Consider the following 21,086-nt stretch of genomic DNA (forward strand, 5'->3'; position numbering starts at 1 on the left):
CTGTGCTATATACTCCGTGGGCTGTGCTATATACTCCGTGGGCTGTGCTATATACTACATGGCTGTGCAATATGCTATGTGGCTGTGCTATATACTACATGGCCGGCCGCAAACAATCAGCTTCAGGCGCAGTCCGGCCACAAATTGGTGCAGGATTTGAACCACGCTTCGCTAATTGGTCGCGGCCGGCCGAATCCTGTGTATTCAATGTATTATTGTAAAATCTTCATAAATAAACTACATACATATTCTAGACTACTCGATGCGTTAGAATCAGGCCACCATCTAGTATAGAAATAAACATTTCTGACATACAAAAACAAAACTCCAAAAAATTAGTGCCCAACATAGCCCCCTTTCTTTATGATGACACTCAGCCGCCTCCATCCATAGATTCTGTCAGTTCCGTGATCCGTTTACGACCAACATTGTGTGCAGCAGCCACCACAGCCTCCAGACACTGCTCCGAGAGGTGGACTGTTCTCCCTCCCTGTAGATCTCACATTTTATGAGGGACCACAGGTTCTCTATGGGGTCCAGATCAGGTGTACAAGGGGGCTATGTCATTATGTTTTCTTCTTTGAGACCTTTACTGGCCAGCCACGCTGTGGAGTAGTTGGAGGCATGTGATGGAGCATTGTCCTGCAGGAAAATCATGTTTTTCTTGAACGATACCGACTTCTTCCTGTACCACTGCTTGAAGAAGTCTTCCAGAAACTGGCAGTAGGTCTGGGAGTTGAGCTTCACTCCATCCTCAACCCGAAAAGGTCCCATAAGTTCATCTTTGATGATCCCAGCCCATACCAGTCCCCACCTCCACCTTGCTGGCGTCTGAGTCGGAGTGGAGCTCTCTGCCCTTTACTGATCCAGCCTCTGGCCCATCCATCCGGCCCATCAAGAGTCACTCTCATCTCATCAGTCCATAAAACCTTTGAGAAGTCAGTCCTCAGATATTTTTTGGCCCAGTCTTGACGTTTTATCTTATGTTTCTTGTTCACAGGTGGTCGTTTTTCAGCCTTCCTTACCTTGGCCATGTCCCTGAGTATCGCACACCTTGTGCTTTTTGTTACTCCAGTAACGGTGCAGCTCTGAAATATGGCACAACTGGTGGCAAATGGCATCTTGGCGGCTTCACGCCTGATTTTCCTCAATTCATGGGCAGTTACTTTGCGCCTTTTTTGCCCAACACGCTTCTTGCGACCCTGTTGGCTATTTGCCATGAAACGCTTGATTGTTCGGTGATCAAGCTTCAAAAGTTTGGCAATTTCAAGACCGCTGCTCCCTCTGCAAGACATCTCACAATGTTGGACTTTTCAGAGCCGTCAAATCTCTCTTCTGACCCATTTTGCCAAAGGAAAGGAAGTTGCCTAATAATTAAGCGCACCTTATATAGGGTTCTGATGTCATAGACAACACCCCTCCTCATTACAGAGATGCACATCACCTGATTTACTTAACTGGTAGTTGGCTCTCAGGCCTGAACAGCTTGGAGTAGGACGACATATATAAAAAGTATCATGTGATCAAAATACTGTACAACTTGCCGAATAATTCTGATACAACTTGCGCAAATAATTTTGCACACAGTGTAGAGCTCTGGCAAAAATTAAGAGCCCACTGCACAGTTGTATAAAAATCAGCTTCTCTACTCGTACTGCCCATACAGTGGGGTTGGGGGCCCAGATCTACACAGGGGCTCGCCGGGGGATTCCCCTGTTACCCTGCGGGCCAGTCCGAGCCTGTGTCTCAAAATGGATCTTGGTGTTTTGGAAGAGGATTCCCATTCATTCCAATCATAAATTTAGAACAGAAAAAATGAAATTGCATGTAATCCATTTGTATGTCTTCAATACAGCCCACAATTTAATGCGAATAAAAATATTATTAATAAATCCATTCCTATTCTGTATGAGGACCCCATTTTGGCAAAAGTTTTGCCTAAGGGTTGTAATTTCGTAGCCAGAAGGGCACGTACCTTAGGGAACATTTTATCACCCAGAGACATGGCTGACGTGTAAAGGCAGTGAGAAATGCAGTGTCTCCAGTTGCACTACATGTAAGGCTACTTTCACACTAGCGTTAACTGCAATCCGTCACAATGCGTCGTTTTGCAGAAAAAACGCATCCTGCAAAAGTGCTTGCAGGATGCGTTTTTTCCCCATAGACTTGTATTGACGACGCATTGCGATGGATTGCCACACGTTGTGCTTTGGCGGACCGTCGGGAGCAAAAAACGCTACATGTAACGTTTTTTGCTCCTGACGGACCGCTTTTTCCGACCGCGCATGCGCGGCCGGAACTCCGCCCCCACCTCCCCGCACCTCACAATGGGGCAGCGGATGCGCCGGAGAAATGCATCCGCTGCCTCCATTGTGCAGTACGTTAAATGCTAGTGTCGGAATCTCTGCCCGAAGCATTGCGACGGGGAGATTCCGACGCTAGTGTGAAAGTAGCCTAAGCAGATGGTCACGGCTAAAACATTCAGTAATTACAATAGCACCAATACATTCAGACACAAGATTTCATCAACTGTCATTTATAACACTGATTGCATTATTTGTAACAAAGCTTATGTGGGTTGTACGAGCAGGAAGCTGAAGACTCGAATTTCAGAACATTTATACGACATCGCGAATGTTAGAAACATCAATCGCAATGTATCCCCTGCAGCCAAACATTTCATTGATAATCATTCACGTAAGATTCATTCTTTTAGGATTACAGGTTTAGAAAACATTAAAAAACGCTTTGCGGTGGCGATATTCACAGAGTCTTACTGACCCGTGAGGCATATTGGATTTCTAATTTGGGTGCGAGATTTCCTGACAGTCTGAACAAGAAAAACGAAATAATGTTTCATTATGAACTAAAATAAGATGTAATGCGGTTATTATTTATCTATACATGAATATACTGTATATATATATATTTTTGTTTGCAGATGTTTTTGCTTTTTTGTATAAATTCTATGTTTACTCACTAATGATTTTATGCATCAGGACCTTTGATCATGTGATATGATTCTGGCACTTGATTGGCACCAAGGTCTTTTTATAGTAAGTTTGGCATATGGTAGATCACCTTTGACAAAGACCGTTGCCACGGTCAAAACACGTCCTATACATATTAATGATTTTTGGATTAAAGATTTTCATTTTATTTTGGAGAAGCGGGAACAATCGTGTTTTCATTTTGATACGTCATCACGTCTCCTCAGGACGGAGTTCCGAGCACCCTCGCAGGATCGGTGAGCTAGCTTTTTTCTCTTTTTTTCTGTCATTAAACGAGGGTTAACAAAAATTTTGACCATATATATATATTACACACACCGGTGAAACTATCTGCTACGTCCAACTGTGGTGCATGTGGATTTGTGGACCCACTGTGCCACAGGACAGTACTTGCTCAGGAAAGAGCGCAGCTAAGCAACTGCCTGGTTTTCGCTCGAGTTCCTGAGGGTGGAGATAGACTGCTCTGCAAGTAGCTGCCAGGTACCACTCCTAGTTAATCTCCGGTACTGCAGCTGTTGACCCCAGATGTAAGGTTCTCAGACATAGACTAGAGATATGTTCAAACAAACCGGTTTAGGATACTGGAACGGGGACTGACTGCACACATACTGGGAGACTAAGTTCAGGCACTGCCAACACCGGCACCAGGAATTCGCGTTCAAGACACTGGCCACACCAGGACAAGGGATTCGGGTTCAAGACACTGGCCACACCAGGACCAGGGACTCAGGTTCAGGACACTGGCCACACCAGGACCAGGGATTCGGGTTCAGGACACTGGCCACCCCAGGACCAGGGATTCGGGTTCAAGACACTGGCCACACCAGGACCAGGGACTCAGGCTCAGGACACTGGCCACACCAGGACCAGGGATTCGGGTTCAGGACACTGGCCACCCCAGGACCAGGGATTCGGGTTCAGGACACTGGCCACACCAGGACCAGGGATTCGGGTTCAGGACTCTGGCCACACCAGGACCAGGGATTCAGGTTGAGGACACTGGCTGCCCAGCACTAGGCATATATCCCTGTGTTGCCCCCGCCGTTATCATGGGGCTGCTGCATCTTGCAGTGCATTAGTCCTGTCATGTTGGTGAGTACATTGGCTTAATTTCTTTGATTTTTTTTTTAATTTTGTGTCACCGTACTCACCACAGAAGCCAGGCCTGCGCCAGGAGATTGCAATCTTCTGCTGGGAACACTCCCGGGCGTAGCTGGTAAATGTGGGGCACATGGTGGAGGTCCTGTTCTGGCCCGTGTGCTGGCAGTAGGTATACATACATGTGTCATAGAAGCTGCGGGGATCCACCTATATATGAATGACAGCACACATTAGTGCTGTCCACATCAGAAAACAGTCAGCAGGACAGAGATCAATGCCGAGATGCACCTGTAATGCCAGAGTGTCCAGCCCAAAAAAAAGTAAAGAGATCACCAGTAATGGTACAGTGCCCAGCCCAACCAGGACCAATAGCAAACATGATGATGGTGAGAAACCCAGAGATCCACCAGCAATGGAAGAGTTTCCAGCCCAACCCAGACCAATGGCAAACAAGATGAAGGTGAGAAGCCCAGATATCCACCATTAATGGCAGAGTGCCCAGCCCAACCCGAGCCAATGGCAAAAAAGATGATGTGAGAAGCCCAGATATCCACCAGTTATGGCAGAGTGCCCAGCCCAACCAAGACCAATGGCAAACATGATGATAGTGAGAAGCCCAGATATCCACCAATAATGGCAGAATGCAAAGCCCAACCTGGACCAATGACAAACATGATGATGGTAAAAAGCCCAGATATTCACCAGCAACGGCAGAGTGCCCAGCCCAACCAAGACCAATGGCAAACATGATGATGGTGAGAAGCCAAAAGATCCACCAGTAATGGCAGAGTGCCCAGCCCAATCTGGACCAATGGCAAACATGATGACGGTAAGAAGCCCAGATATTCACCAGTAATGGCAGAGTACCCAACCCAGACCAATGGCAAACATGATGATGGTGAAAAGTACAGAGATCACCAGTAATGGTACAGTGCCCAGCCCAACCAAGACCAATGGCAACCATTACGAAGGTGAGAAGCCCAGAGATCCACCAGTAATGGCATAGTGCCCAGCGCAATCCGGACTAATGGTAAACATGATGATGGTGAAAAGCCCAGAGATCCACCAGTAATGGTACAGTGCCCAGCCCAACCGGACCAATGGCAAACATAATGATGGTGAGAAGCCCAGAGATCCACCAGTAATGGCAGAGTGCCCAGCCCAACCGGACCAATGGCAAACATGGTGATGGTGAAAAGCCCAGAGATCCACCAGCAATGGCAGAGTGCCCAGTCCAATCCGGACCAATGGCAAACATAATGATGGTGAGAAGCCCAGAGATCCACCAGCAATAGCAAAGTGCTCCGAACAGCATGGACCAGGAGCATTTATATTGATCCTACAATCAGTGGCACAATCATAGTGGTGCACTACCTGGGCATCCTATAACTACTTTGACGGCCTTACCTTGTAGTGACAGTGACTGAAGGGGGCAATTAAGAGCTTCCTGCACACAGATTCTGCCTCCTCCCTGATTGCGTCTCGTCCAGGGAGTTCACAGCTGTGGCCGAACTCAGGAACATCAGGACATGTCTGCTGCTCCGAGGCGAAAAGAGAGAAGTCACTTGGCCTCAGAATAAGAACAACCACCATCATTCACAAAACTCCTCCAATCCAACCACCATTATTTAAACAACACCTCCCATCATCCGCACTGCACATTCTGGAGGTCTGTATTTTCTACACTCACCAAGCTGTGGATGTCATGGATCTTCCAAGAGTTCCCAAACATGGCAGCATTGAGAGACACGGCACCCCCAGCCATGGTTAAGTCATCTAAGAAGAGGCATTGCTAGTGAGGATACCCGTTTCCCCAGCAGCTGCACACAGTCCCTACAGACACACACCTTCTGGGTTCTCATTGTAGGTTCCACATAGTCCGCTGGTTCTGCCCTGGAGGTCGGAGTTCACTGTCACATAAATGTCGTGTCTGCCATCGAACTTCACCCTGACTCCCAGACCACTCTCTATGAAGACGAAGTCTCCAAGCCAAAGGATGCTGATACCTGCCGTGAGAGGTGGTGGATATTTACTTACCCCACAAACCTCATACCACCCACAACAAAAGACCAAGTGCAAGAAGGACAAATCCCGTTGTATCCATGACACTGAGTAAGTGGCCTAACTCTGCTTCATTCAGAGAAGTGGCCACCGGTGACCAAAACAGAATCTGTCAGCAGCAACAAGATCCATCAGCACTGCTGAGGGCTCAAGTATCATATGCTGACAGATATACTATTTTTCAACAACAATAGGATCCATTACCGGATATTAGACACCAGTCATCAATGCGGACACAACAATACGGCGTCCTGCAGACCCCCAAAGAAGCTCCAAAGACTCACCATTCTGCAGATGGGGGTCTCCGTCTGGTACCACAATCTCATTCACAGTCACTGACCGCCCCTTCACCATAACCTGATCCAACCCAAAGATCATCTTCAGAACCTGGAGGCAGAAAGATCAGATGATGAGAAACTGCAGAGGTTCAGCGAAGGCACTGCATGTGAGGGGAAGGCGTCACCCTGCGGTATTATAGTAGTTATACACAGAGGCATTATTATAGTAGCTATATTCTTGTACATAGCAGCATCTTATGGGGTGCATGCGTGTGGGGTCAGGCACGCGCATCCCTGTAGCAAAGCATCACGCAGCTAAGCATAGAGATGCCGCAGTTATTTCAATGGCAGTTAGTCATGGCAGGAGTCAGGACCCCACTCTATGTATCAGCCTCTTTTGGGTATGTCTGCTGAGTAAGCAGTTCTTATTACTTGGATCTAGCTTTTCTAATAACCCATCTTAGTCTTTAATCATGTTTACATATGCCCTTACAGTATTTGCTCCAGTAATCCTCTCTCTCCTTCGCTGTCCACAAACCCAGCACCCTCTAACCAAATTATCATCTCCACTGCACTCTTACCTCCCCACCTGTCCTCCTCTGCTGACCTGCTCCTCAACCTCAAATCTGTCCTAATAAAACATAAAACAAGCCGCCCACTCTCCTTCTCCCACCTGCTCTCCCTTTCTCTGCTTCTCACTGCTGGAGACATATCTCCCAACCCGGGACCCCCACAGCTCATACCTCCCATTCCTACCTCTTTCTACCGCTCCCTATCTAATATGAACTACCGGAATCTTTCCAACATAAAACCTATGCCCCTGATGCCCACCTCCCTGCTCCATCTCTCTGGAGCACTCTGGAATGCCCGCTCAATCTGCAATAAGCTTCATGTGATTCACGACCTTTATCTCTCTCACAAACTTGCCTTCCTTGGCCCCACAGAAACATGGCTAACACCCTCTGACACCGCCTCCCCTGCTGCGCTGTGTTACAGCGGCCTCCACTTCACCCACACTCCTCGCCCCGGCAACAAACATGGTGGAGGAGTGGGTCTTCTCCTTTCTTCTAACTGCACCTTTAACCCAATCCCACCTCTACCCTCCCTTATCCTCCCCTCTTTTGATGTCCTCTCTGTCCACATCTACTCTCTCTCCAAAGTCCAAGTGGCCGTCATATACCGGCCTCCGGGCCCGGCCACTGCCTTTATTGACCAATTCTCCACCTGGCTTCTTCACTTTCTCTCTGTTGACACTCCCACCATCATTATGGGTGACTTCAACATCCCCATTGATACCCTTCAGTCAACAGCCTCCAAACTTCTGTCCCTTACCTCATCTTTCGGGACTTACTCAGTGGTCCTCCGCAGCCACCCACACAGCCGGAGATACCCTAGACCTGGTCTTCACCCGTCTCTGCTCTCTATCTAACTTCACCACCTTCTCTCTCCCTCTATCCGACCACCATCTGCTCACTTTCTCATCCCTGTCCTCCTCACCGGTCACCCATGTCCAGCAACATGTGCACCCCCGCAGAAACCTTGCACACCTAGACACCCACACGCTCTCTGACTCCATCCTACCACCAGCATCCATATCCTCACTCCACCACACAGACACTGCCACTGCTTTCTACAATGCCACTCTCGCATCAGCTATTGATACAGTCGCCCATCTTGTTCATGGCAGAGTACAACGTATCAATAGACAACCCTGGCACAATAACACCACTAAAAAGCTCTGGCAACTGTCCAGGTTTGCATAGCGGCATTGGAAGAAAACACATTCGCAAGATGACTTCACTGCATTCAAACAGGCAACACTCGCTTTTAAATCTGCTCTCAACTCTACTAAACAGGCGACTTCACAACCCTTGTATCTTCCCTATCCTACAACTCCAAACAGTTATTTAAAAATTTTAACTCCCTCCTCCGCCCCCTCCAACCTCCCTCATCTCTGCTGAGGACTTTGCCACACACTTTAAAAATAAGATCGACCAAACAAGTCAAGTCTTCATTGTTCAACCACCACAACCCCTTTGTGTACCAATGCCCAAACCCCATAACTTCCCTCTCCAAGATCACTGAAGGGGGGCTTAATTGTCTCCTCTCCAAATCACACCTCACCACCTGCGCACTCAACCCCATCCCACCTCCTCCCCAACCTCACCACCACTCTTATCCCATCCCTAACCCACCTCTTCAACCTATCACTAACTTCTGGCACCTTCCCTTCTGCTTTCAAACATGCCACAATCACGCCTATTCTAAAAAAGCTATTACTTGACCCGAACACTATGTCCAGCTATAGCCAAATAGAGCTGCTCCCATTCGCTTCCAAAATCCTGGAGCAGCATGTCCATGCTGAACTTTCCTCCCACCTCTCATCTAACTTGCTATTTGACAATCTACAATCTGGTTTCCGCCCCCATCACTCAACTGAGACAGCCCTGACCAAAATCACTAATGAGCTACTTACAGCCAAAGCTAACAGACAGTACTCTGTACTCCTCCTTCTAGACCTATCCTCTGTTGACCATTGCCTCCTACTACAGATCCTCTCCTCCTTTGGCACCAAATCCCTCGCCCTATTCTGGATCTCCTCATACCTTTCCAACCGCACAGCATCTCCACTCCCACACTACCTCCTCATCCACCCTCTCTCTGTTGGAATCCTCCAAGGCTCTGTTCTAGGACCCCTACTGTTCTCAATCTACACACCTGGCCTTGGACAACTCATAAAGTCCCATGGATTCCAGTACCACCTATATGCGGACGACACTCAGATCTACCTCTCTGGCCCAGACGTCACCCATCTGCTCTCCAGAATCCCAGAGTGTCTATCAGCCATATCCTCCTTCTTCTCTTCTCCCTTCCTCAAACTCAATGTGGACAAATCTGAACTCATCATCTTTCCTCCATCTCATAGATCTTCCATACCTGACCTATCTATCGCAATTAACGACATCACGCTTTCCCCGTACCGGAAGTCCGCTGCCTCGGAGTAACCCTTGACTCTGCCCTGTCCTTCAAACCGCACATCCAAGCTCTTTCCACCTCCTGTCGGCTCCAGCTCAAAAATATCTCCAGAATCCGTCCTTTCCTCAACCCTCAATCTACTAAAATGCTTGTGCACGCCCTCATCATCTCCTGCCTTGACTACTGCTACATCCTTTTCTGTGGCTTCCCTGCTAACACCCTTGCACCTCTCCAGTCCATCCTTAACTCTGCTGCCCGACTAATTCATCTCTCTCCTCGATACTCCTCCTTTCCCCCCTCTGCAAATCTCTTCACTGGCTCCCATTCCCTCAGCGTATCCAGTTCAAATTACTAATACTGACCTACAAAGCCATCCACAACCTGTCTCCTCCATATATCTCTGAACTAATCTCCCGATATCTTCCCTCACGTGATCTCCGGTCCTCCCAAGACCTTCTCTCCTCCACACTTATTCGCTCCTCACCCAACCGCCTCCAAGACTTCTCCAGAATATCCCCCATCCTCTGGAATTCTTTGCCCCAACACGTCCGACTATGAAACACATTCGGATCCATCAGACGGAACCTGAAAACCCACCTCTTCAGGAAAGCCTACAGCCTGCACTGACCCCGCTGCCTCCTCACCATCACCGGAGCTACCGCCTCACCAACACCGGAGCTACCGCCTCACCAACACCGGAGCTACCGCCTCACCAACACCGGAGCTACCGCCTCACCGACACCGGAGCTCCTGCAACCCTCAACCTACTGTCTCCTTCCCCATAATCCTGTAGAATGTAAGCCCGCAAGGGCAGGGTCCTCGCCCCTCTGTATCAGTCCGTCATTGTTAGTTCGCTTACTGTAAGTGATATCTGTAACTTGTATGTAACCCCTTCTCGCGTACAGCACCATGGAATCAATGGTGCTATATAAATAAATAAATAAATAATAATAATCCACAGTAGAACAGAGGACACCGGCTCACTGCTGGATCAGTGCAGGACTGTGAACCTCCATACCTTGGGACAGACTCCGAATCCGCTGCACGGCTCCCCAGAGACAAACACGGCCCAGTTGGTATCAGAAGAGGACACCAGGTTATACATACACTGCCCATGGAAGTTATAATGTCTCCCATCAAATGTCCGGTAATGGAAGCCACCCCATGTGATGCAAGTGGAGAAAAGTCTGTGCAAGGGCCCACCGATCAGAGCAGTAGAGAGATACGGCCTCATCAGGAAGGGGGATGGCAGATCTGCAGAAAATGAGAAGATACAACATCCCAATATTACATCACCGATATAATTCATTTATTACTACTGACAACCCAGCTGGATATCCTGTGTGAGAGGTTGTCAGCCCCGCTCCCTGCCACTGACATGACTGAGTAGTGAAAAGTTTAGCTCTCACCGGTGGGCGACATGTAGGAGCAGCTAAAGCAGAGCTCAGAGGTGACGTTACTCCAGCTGTGGCTCCAGGAGTGATGGCAGCATTCAACCATAGTCATAAGGGTCACATTATGGGGGACCTTGATATCCTGACAATTCCAGTTGGAGAAACAGCGGCCCAAAAATCTTTCTCCTAAAAAAGAAAATAGATGAGTTTAACAGAAGAAATTGAAAAAAGTCAAAACCCAAACACCAAGCATCACAAATCCAATCCCAAGTTCCCAGCTGCAAGGATAGTATATCCAGCACAGAGGGCCCCACCCCAAGCGTCCAGCAATGACCAAAGAGCATCTAGCAGTGTCCAACACGGAACAGAGCATCCAGCATGGATCAAAGAGCATCCACCAGTGTTCAACACCGAGCACAAAGAGTTCAATGCCAAGCATCCAGCAACAACCAAAGAGCATCCAGCAGTGTCCAACACCGAGCACAAAGAGTCCAATGCCAAGCATCCAGCAACAACCAAAGAGCATCCAGAAGTGTCCAACACCGAGCACAAAGAGTTCAATGCCAAGCATCCAGCAACAACCAAAGAGCATCCAGCAGTGTCCAACACCGAGCAGAGCATCCAGCAACAACCAAAGAGCATCCAGCAGTGTCCAACACGGAGTACAAAGAGTCCAATGCCAAGCATCCAGCAACAACCAGAGCATCCAGCTGTGTCCAACACCGAGCAGAGCATCCAGCAACAACCAAAGAGCATCCAGCAGTGTCAAGCATGGAACACAAAGAGTCCAATACCAAGCATCCAGCAACAACCAAAGAGCATCCAGCAGTGTCAAGCATGGAACACAAAGAGTCCAATGCCAAGCATCCAGCAACAACCAAAGAGCATCCAGCAGTGTCAAGCATGGAACACAAAGAGTCCAATGCCAAGCATCCAGCAACAACCAAAGAGCATCCAGCAGTGTCCAACACCGAGCAGAGCATCCAGCAACAACCAAAGAGCATCCAGCAGTGTCAAGCATGGAACACAAAGAGTCCAATGCCAAGCATCCAGCAACAACCAAAGAGCATCCAGCAGTGTCCAACATGGAGCAGAGCATCCAGCAACAACCAAAGAGCATCCAGCAGTGTCCAACATGGAGCAGAGCATCCAGCATCAACCAAAGAACATCCAGCAGTGTCCAACACGGAGTACAAAGAGTCCAATGCCAAGCATCCAGCAACAACCAAAGAGCATCCAGCAGTGTCCAACATGGAGTAGAGCATCCAGCAATGATCAAAGAGCATCCAGCAGTGTCCAACATGGAGCAGAGCATCCTGCATCGACCAAAGAGCATCCAGCAGTTTTCAACACCAAGCACAAAAAGTCCAAAGACAAGCATCCAGCAACAACCAAAGAGTATCAGGCAGTGTCCTATACTGGGCACAAAAAATCCAGTGCCAAGCATCTAGTAACAACCAAAGAGCATCCAGCAGTGTCCAACATGGGGTAGAGCATCTAGCAATGATCAAAGAGCATCCAGCAGTGTCCAACACGGTGCGGACCATCCAGCATCGATCAAAGAGCATCCAGCACTGTCCTACATCGAGCACAAAGAGTCCAAAGCCAAGCATTCAGCAACAACCAAAGAGCATCCAGCAGTGTCCATTACTGAGCATAAAGAGTCCAATGCGGAGCATCCAGCATTGGCCAAAGAACATCCAGCAGTGTCCAACACTGAGCACAAAGAGTTGAATGCCAAGCATCTAGCAATGATCAAAGAACATCCAGCAGTGTCCAACACTGAGCACAAAGAGTTGAATGCCAAGCATCCAGCAACATGCAAAGAGCATGCAGCAGTGTCCAACACGGAGTAGAGCATCCAGCAATGATCAAAGAGCATCCAGCAGTGTTGAACACAGAGCACAAAAAGTCCAATGCCAAGCATCCAGCAAAAAATAAAGAGCATCCAGCAGTGTCCAACATGGAGCAGAGCATCCGGAATCAACCAAAGAACATCCAACAGTGTCCAACACCGAGCACAAAGAGCCCAATGGCAATCATCCAGCAACAACCAAAGAGCATCCAGCATTGTCCAACACGGAGCAGAGCATCCAGCATCAACCAAAGAACATCCAGCAGTGTCCAACACTGAGCACAAAGAGTCCAATGACAAGCATCCAGCAACAACCGAAGAGCATCCAGCATTGTCCAACACGGGACAGAGCATCCAGTAATGATCAAAAAGCATCCAGCAGTGTCCAACATGGAGCAAAGCATCCAGCAGTGTCCAACACCAAGCACAAAAAGTCGAAAGGCAAGCATCCAGCAAAAACAAAAGAATATCCAGTAGTGTCCAACACTTAGTACAAAAAGTCCAATGCCGAGCATCCAGCATCGGCCAAAGAACATTAAGCAGTGTCCAACACCGAGCGCAAATAGTTGAATGCCAAGCATCCAGCAATGATCAAAGAGCATCCAGCAGTGTCCAACACCGAGCACAAAAAGTCCAATGCCAAGTATCGAGCATCGGCCAAAGAGCATCCAGCAGTGTCCAACACGGAGTAGAGCATCCAGCAATGATCAAAGAGCATCCAGCAGTGTTGAACACAGAGCACAAAGAGTTCAATGCCAAGCATCCAGCAATGATCAAAGAGCATCCAGCAGTGTCCAACACCGAGCACAAAGAGTTCAATGCCAAGCATCCAGCAACAACCAAAGAGCATCCAGCAGTGTCCAACATGGAGCAGAGCATCCAGCAACAACCAAAGAGCATTCAGCAGTGTTCAACACGGAGCAGAGCATCCTGCATCAATCAAACAGCATCCAGAAGTGTCCCAACACGAGCACAAAAAGTCCAGTGCCAAGCATCCAGCAAAAAACAAAAAGCATCCAGCAGTGTCCAACATGGAGCAGAGCATCCAGCAAAAACCAAAGAGCATTCAGCAGTGTCCCACACAAAGTGGAGCATCCAGCATCAACCAAAGCGCATTCAGCACTGTCCAACACCGAGCACAAAGAGTCCAAAGACAAGAATCCAGCAACAACCAGAGTATCCAGCAGTGTCCAACACTGAGCACAAGAAAATCCAATGCTAAGCATCCAGCAACAACGAAAGAGCATCCAGCAGTGTCCAACACTGAGCACAAAGAGTCCAATGCCGAGCATCCAGCAATGATCAAAGAGCATCCAGCAGTGTCCAAAACCGAGCAAAAAGAGTCCAATGCCAAGCATTCAGCAACAACCCAAGGGCATCCAACGGTGTCCAACACTGAGCAAAAAAGAGTCCAATGTCAAGCATGCAGCAACAACCGAAGAGCATCTAGCAGTGTCCAACATGGAGCAGAGCATCCTGCATCGACCAAAGAGCATCCAGCAGTGTCCAACACCAAGCACAAAAAGTCCAAAGACAAGCATCCAGCAAAAACAAAAGAATATCCAGTAGTGTCCAACACTGAGTACAAAAAAATCCAATGCAGAGCATCCAGCAACAACCAAAGAGCATCCAGCAGTGTCCAACACTGAGCACAACGAGTCTAATGCCGAGCATCCAGCAATGATCAAAGAGCATCCAGCAGTGTATAAAACTGTGCAAAAAGAGTCCAATGCCAAGCATCGAGCAACAACCAAAGGGCATCCAGCGGTGTCCAACACTGAGCAAAAAAGAGTCCAATGTCAAGCATCCAGCAACAACCGAAGAGCATCTAGCAGTGTACAACATGGAGCAGAGCATCCAGCAATGATCAAAGAGCATCCAGCAGTGTTCAACACGGAGCAGAGCATCCATCATCGGTCAAAGAGCATCCAACAGTGTCCAACACTGAGCACAAAGAGTCCAATGCCAAGCATCCAGCAATGATCAAAGAGCATCCAGCAGTGTCCAATACCGAGTGCAGAGAATCCTATGCCAAGCATCCAGCATCGACTAAAGAGCATCCAGCAGTGTCCAACATGGAACAGAGCATCCAGCAATGATCAAAAAACATCCAACAGTGTCCAACACCGAGCAAAAAGAGTCCAATGCCAAGCATTCAGCAACAACCAACAACCAAAGGGCATCCAGCAGTGTTCAACACTGAGCACAAAAAGTCCAATGCCAAGCATTCAGCAACAACCAACAACCAAAGAGCATCCAACAGTGTCCAACACTGAGCACAAAAAGTCCAATTCCAAGCATCCAGCAACAACCAAAGAGCATCCAGCAGTGTCCAACATGGAGCAGAGCATCCAGCAATGATCAAAGAACATCCAACAGTGTACAACGCGGAGCAGAGCATCCAGTATTGATCAAAGAGCATCGAGAAGTGTCCAACACGAGCACAAAAAGTCCAATGCCAAGCATCCAGCAACAACCAAAGAGCATCCAGCAGTGTCCAACATGGAGTAGAGCATCTAGCAATAACCAAAGAGCATCCAGCAGTGTCCAACACGGAGTGGAGCATCCAGCATCGACCAAAAAGTATCCAGCACTGTCCAACAACGAGCACAAAGAGCCAAAGGCAAGCATCCAGCAACAACCAAAGAGTATCCAGCAGTGTCCAACATCGAGCGTGAAGAATCCAATGCCAAGAATCCAGCATTGACCAAAAAGCATCCAGCAGTGTCCAACACTGAGCACAAAGAGTCTAATGCCAAGCATCCAGCAACAACCAAAGAGCATCCAGCGGTGTCCAACACTGAGCAAAAAAGAGTCCAATGTCAAGCATCCAGCAACAACCGAAGAGCAGTGTTGAAGACGGAGTAGAGCATCCATCATCGGTCAAAGAGCATCCAACAGTGTCCAACACTGAGCATAAAGAGTCCAATGCCAAGCATCCAGCAATGATCAAAGAGCATCCAGCAGTGTCCAACACGGAGCAGAACATCCAGCAATAATCAAAGAGCATCCAGTAGTGTCCAACATGGAGCAGAACATCCAGCATCGACCAAAGAGCATCCAGCAGTGTCATGTGTTTTATTGTGTCATGTGGAATGTATAGAGTGTGATAAGCATTGAGGGTATTGGGGAAAGTGCAGGGTAAGGACAGGTTAAAATACAGGTTTGGGTTTAGGAGCCAGAGCAGAGTAGATTAGAGGATGATAAGAAGTTCAGTGCAGACAGAAGATAGTGTCTGTAGATAAAGAGAACCTGTCTGCAGGATTGTGCCCTATACACTATAGGCGCAGCCATAATGGCGCTGATGCTGATTAATCTGATGCCTGATGTGAAGGATCCGCTCAGTGGTTGTTTAATACTCACCTTATCAAGTTTTCATAAAATGACGTCTTGTGTGCTTTGGGCTGTGGGGACAGAGTCTTCTGCTCGTTCTCCGCCCTGCACCAGCCTCCTCTGCTTCTTGGGCTGGTCACTTACTCAGTCACTTGCCTCTTTATTAAAACTCTTTGCTGCCAGTGTTCTATGTGCAGGACCTCAATAAAATGATGGTGGCACAACTGTAAGGAGGTGGCAGAGACACTCATGTGCTTCCTCTCTCCTGAACACTGAGCACATGAGTCGCGTGCGGCACCCTGACAGTTATTCATGTTCACTAATGCTAGTGTAATGTGTGGTTCCCTAATGTTCATTAATGTGGGTCATGTGTTGTAATGTGATGCATTTGTTATATACTGTGTAAGCTTAGGGACAGTATAGGACCATAGGGGGATTAGAATAGAGGGGGCACATTAGAGATAGAGACTAGGATAGATAAGAGTATTACTTTAGGCACAGGCAGCACGGAGTTAAGTAGATGTGAGGGGCACAGAGCAGAGCAGCACAGAGCAGGGAGATATAGGACAGACACTTCCTGGCCCAAGGGCCAGAATGCATACAGTGAGTCATTTACAGGCTGTGGGGGATAAGTCTGCTGATGGCAGTAAAGGCCCCTTCACATTAAGCGACGCTGCAGCGATACCGACAACGATCCGGATCGCTGCAGCGTCGCTGTTTGGTCGCTGGAGAGCTGTCACACAGACCGCTCTCCAGCGACCAACGATGCCGGTAACCAGGGTAAACATCGGGTAACTAAGCGCAGGGCCGTGCTTAGTAACCCGATGTTTACCCTGGTTACCATGCTAAAAGTAAAAAAAAACAAACACTAGATACTTACCTACCGCTGTCTGTCCTCCAGCGCTGCGCTCTGCTTCTCTGCTCTCCTCCTGTACTGGCTGGGAGCCGGAAAGCAGAGTGGTGACGTCACCGCCAGTACAGGAGGAGAGCAGAGCACAGCGCTGGAGGACAGACGGCTGTAGGTAAGTATCTAGTGTTTGTTTTTTTTTACTTTTAGCATGGTAACCAGGGTAAACATCGGGTTACTAAGATCCCCAAGAAGGATCCGAGGTCTACGACCGGGGCGGGAGCAGCTGAGATGGCGTTCCCGACACCTTTCCTTTATTGAAAGGAAGCTGGTGATGCTGAAGGTACAGATGGGACACAAACTGTCCAAAAATGCTGCCCGGATGGCAGAGGAAAGCAAAGCGCAGACATGACAGAGTCTGGCTAGAGGTATGGCCGTGAACGCCAAGAGTAAAGAGAGAGACATGCCAGAGATACTAGACTCTGCCCGTATGGCAGAGGAAGGGAAAGTACAGGAAACGTTGCCCTGTGTGATCTGTGCTGCTGATGTGAAGAATGCAGATAAGAAGAGGTCTCTGTGTGCGAACTGTGCTGTCTGTGAGATGAATATGCTGCTGTCTAGTAAAGTTGAGCTGATGGAAAAAGACCTTGTCTCTGAAGTGATTTGCAGAGCTCATGAATGCAGAGCTGGCATGGCAGCAGATGAGGGGAAACAGACAGAGCCTGTGAGTGTGCTGTGGTGCATGCTGCATATGCAGCACAAGGGACTTTATCTTTTCATGTACAAGGTGCCGGGGTGCTCACTGACTGTTGCTTAGTGAACTCGTCCACAACTACCACCCGGTGCCACCTTGTTACACATGCGCAGATCAAGAATTTGCCTCAGTTCAGAGCTAATGGTACAAAAAGGGAATGATCTCCTTGTTGTTTAGTCAGACAGGTGACAATGAGAGTTTAGATTGAGAGACAAGATAACATCAGTTCAAGGCCAGAGAGAGCATGAAGAGCACGGGCTGTTTAGCAGAATGAAAACGTCAGCCACAAATTTCAGCGGACATTCCTGGAACATTTGGGGCCAACAGCCCATCGGAGGAGCTGAGAAGCGTGCCTTATTATCTTCGTATGACAGGAAGCCGGATGGGGAAATTGCATAGGCAGTTGGGACAGGACTCATGGAAGCTGTGGAGCGGGACAGAGTATCCCAGAGGCTAGAGATGCCAGTGAGGGAAGGGAGAGCTCAGGGTGAGTGAACAGCCGATATAAAAACGTGCTGTGCTATAGATTTTGAGAACGGAAAACTTTGTCCTCAATACTGCGTGTTTTAATACTATGATAATGGACAGTGAAGTGAAATTCTCTTTTATAAAACAAATTGGGTGTCCCCTGATGTATGTGCAGCAGTTCCTGACGTTAAAGAACCGGAGGCAGCAGAATCCTGCGACCAAAAAGCAAGTGTTACTCAGCACACACATAGCACAGGAGAAACGGGACACTATTTTCCTGTAGGGTACCAGGGTGTGAGAATGCAGCAGTCCCTCGCCCATGACTGCCGCCCTGGGCACTTTTCACAAAGACAAAAGAACCATCAGCATTTGGACATAGACAAATTGGGCTGTGGCTCAACAGAGAGGGAAACAGACTACAAAGCAAAAGGTCACCAGATCAAGTCCACTACTGAGCTCAGAAAGTCCAGCATTGATCACATAGAATCCACCACCAAGCACAGAGCTAACACCACCGAACACCCAGCAACAACCAAAGTGCATCTAGCACAGTGTCCAACAATGAGCATGAAACTTCCATTAACGAGCACAGGGCTTTGAGCACCAAGTGCCCGGGTCTGAGTGTCCAGTCTCGTTCTAGAGTCCGATTGCAAGTATATGGCACCAAGCACCCAGTCACAAGCGTCAATGCCCAAGTGCCAAGCAATCAGTACTCAGTGTCCAACACTGATCGTCTACCCTTGAGCATACAATACTGAACCATCAAGCATAGATTGTCGACCAAATATCCAGCTCCAAATATCAGCTACAAACGTCTAGTCTTGAGTCCCCGGCACGGAGTACCAAGCAATGAGCATCCAGCTCCAAGTGCCTGAGTGTGTAAACCAAAGTGCCCAACACCAATCATCATAGTCAACCCTTGAGTGTCCGACACCCAGTTCCCAGCATAGAGCATCGTACATCCAACATGATCCCTATTAACATACCTTGTGTGCAGTTCTCACCAGTCCAGCCCTCGCAGCACTCCTGTATTTTCCGGTTCCAAACAGCTGGTCTGGTGGACTGTGGCCTAGGATAGGAGCAGAGTGACGTTATATACACATATAATATATAGGGGTGTAGGGCAATATGCTGACCAGCAGCGCTGCACCCAACCACCAGGGGAGGGTGCAGTGGGCACATAATATCAGACACTGTATAACAGGCACTACACAATGAGTGAGGGGCAAAATACATAGGAGGTGTCGCCCGTCTGGGGGGTCAAAGGATACTGACCTGTAAATAAAGCATATGCTGGTGTCTCCATGCGCTACGTCTCCTCCATATTGGAGCCTCATCTTCTCCTGGTCTAGTCTCCAGCCTTCCATGTTGTACTGATAGAGGCTGTGACATGGCACCTCCTGCTCCCTCCTGGGGGTGACCACCTCCTCCTCCATCACCTGCACTGTGCGCTCGCACCATCGCCTGTCAGCCAGGACACAACACAGAGGATGCTCAATTTACTGAGCTGCGATATTACTTACATATATGATATGTGATATACAGAGGTTAGTCATTATAATGAACCATCAATTACAGAATCACCCAATCTCATCATTGTGAATGGTGGGGGACGAAGAGATATATTAAAGTATCATATATAGAGCCCTTCATGGTGCAGATACATAAATATGTTGCTCCTTTGTGATACATCCTCAGCCAATCTAGAGGTCGGAGCGGAGGCTAATGGTCGTCCAATGCTAAGAGCCTACTGATGGTCCAATGTTCAGAGCCTACTGATCGCCCTATGCTAAGAGCCTACTGATCGCTCAATGTGCGGAGCCTACTGATCGCCCAATGCTCAGAACCTACTGGCCGCCCAATGCTAAGAGCTTAATGATTGCCCAATGCTAAGAGACTACTGATCACTCAATGTGCAGAGTCTACTGATCGACCAATGCTCAGAACCTTCTGATTGCCCAATGCTAAGAGCTTACTGATCGTCCAATGCTCAGAACCTACTGATCGCCCAATGCTAAGAGCCTACTGATCGCCTAATGCTAAGAGCCTAATGATCTCCCAATGCTAAGAGACTACTGATTGCCCAATACTAAGAGACTAATGATCGCTAAATGCTCAGAACCTACTCATCATCCAACGCCAAGAGCCTACTAATCGCCCAATGTGCACAGCCTCCTGATCGCCCAATGCTCAGAACCTTCTGATAGCCCAATGCTAAGAGCCTTCTGATCACCCAATGCTAAGAGCCAAACTATAGCCCAATGTTCAGAACCTACTGATCGCCTAATGCTAAGAGCGTACTGATTGCCCAATGCTAAGAGACTAGTGATCGCTAAATGCTCAGAACCTATTCATCGTAGAACACCAAGAGCCTACTAATCGCCCAATGTGCACAGCCTACTAATTGCCCGATGCCAAGAGCCTACTGATCGCCCAATGCTGAGAACCTACTCATCACCCAATGTTCGGAGCCTACTGATCACCCAATGCTCAGAGCCTTCTGATTGCCCAATGCTAAGAGCCTAGTGATTGCCCAATGATCAGAACCTACTTATCGCCCAATGCTAAGAGCCTTCTGATCACCCAATGCTAAGAGCCAAACGATAGTCCAATGTTCAGAAGCTACTGATCGCCCAATGCTAAGAGCTTACTGATCGCCTAATGCTAAGAGCCTACTGATCTCCCAATGCTAAGAGCCTACTGATTGCCCAATGCTAAGAGACTAGTGATCGCTAAATGCTCAGAACCTACTCATCGTCCAACGCCAAGAGCCTACTAATTGCCCAATGTGCACAGCCTACTGATCACCCATTGCTCGGAGCCTACTGATCGCCCAATGCTCAGAACCTACTCATCACCCAATGCTCTGTGCTTACTGATCACACAATGTGCAGAGCCTACTGATCACCCAATGCTCAGAGCCTTCTGATTGCCCAATGCTAAGAGCCTACTGATCGCCCAATGATCAGAACTTACTGATCGCCCAATGCTAAGAGCCTACTGATCGC

The 21,086-nt window shown here is 48.3% G+C and overlaps 1 protein-coding gene across 1 annotated transcript in view; it reads right to left on the reverse strand.

The window, feature by feature from the left end:
* LOC138642333 (SCO-spondin-like) overlaps nt 1-20,433 on the reverse strand; it is a 410,056-nt gene extending 389,623 nt beyond the window's left edge. The window contains exons 1-10 of the mRNA XM_069730432.1: nt 20,426-20,433; nt 19,354-19,542; nt 19,065-19,147; nt 10,837-11,007; nt 10,474-10,681; nt 7,632-7,635; nt 6,458-6,560; nt 5,960-6,118; nt 5,803-5,888; nt 4,163-4,319 (exon numbers count right to left, since the gene is read on the reverse strand). Coding sequence (XP_069586533.1) covers nt 4,163-4,319; nt 5,803-5,888; nt 5,960-6,118; nt 6,458-6,560; nt 7,632-7,635; nt 10,474-10,681; nt 10,837-11,007; nt 19,065-19,147; nt 19,354-19,542; nt 20,426-20,433 — 1,168 coding nt within the window. The remainder of the gene's footprint in view (nt 1-4,162; nt 4,320-5,802; nt 5,889-5,959; nt 6,119-6,457; nt 6,561-7,631; nt 7,636-10,473; nt 10,682-10,836; nt 11,008-19,064; nt 19,148-19,353; nt 19,543-20,425) is intronic.
* Between the last annotated feature and the right edge of the window lie 653 nt (nt 20,434-21,086).

The sequence above is a fragment of the Ranitomeya imitator genome, chromosome 6 (genome assembly GCF_032444005.1).
Source record: "Ranitomeya imitator isolate aRanImi1 chromosome 6, aRanImi1.pri, whole genome shotgun sequence".
Classification (NCBI taxonomy): domain Eukaryota; kingdom Metazoa; phylum Chordata; class Amphibia; order Anura; family Dendrobatidae; genus Ranitomeya; species Ranitomeya imitator.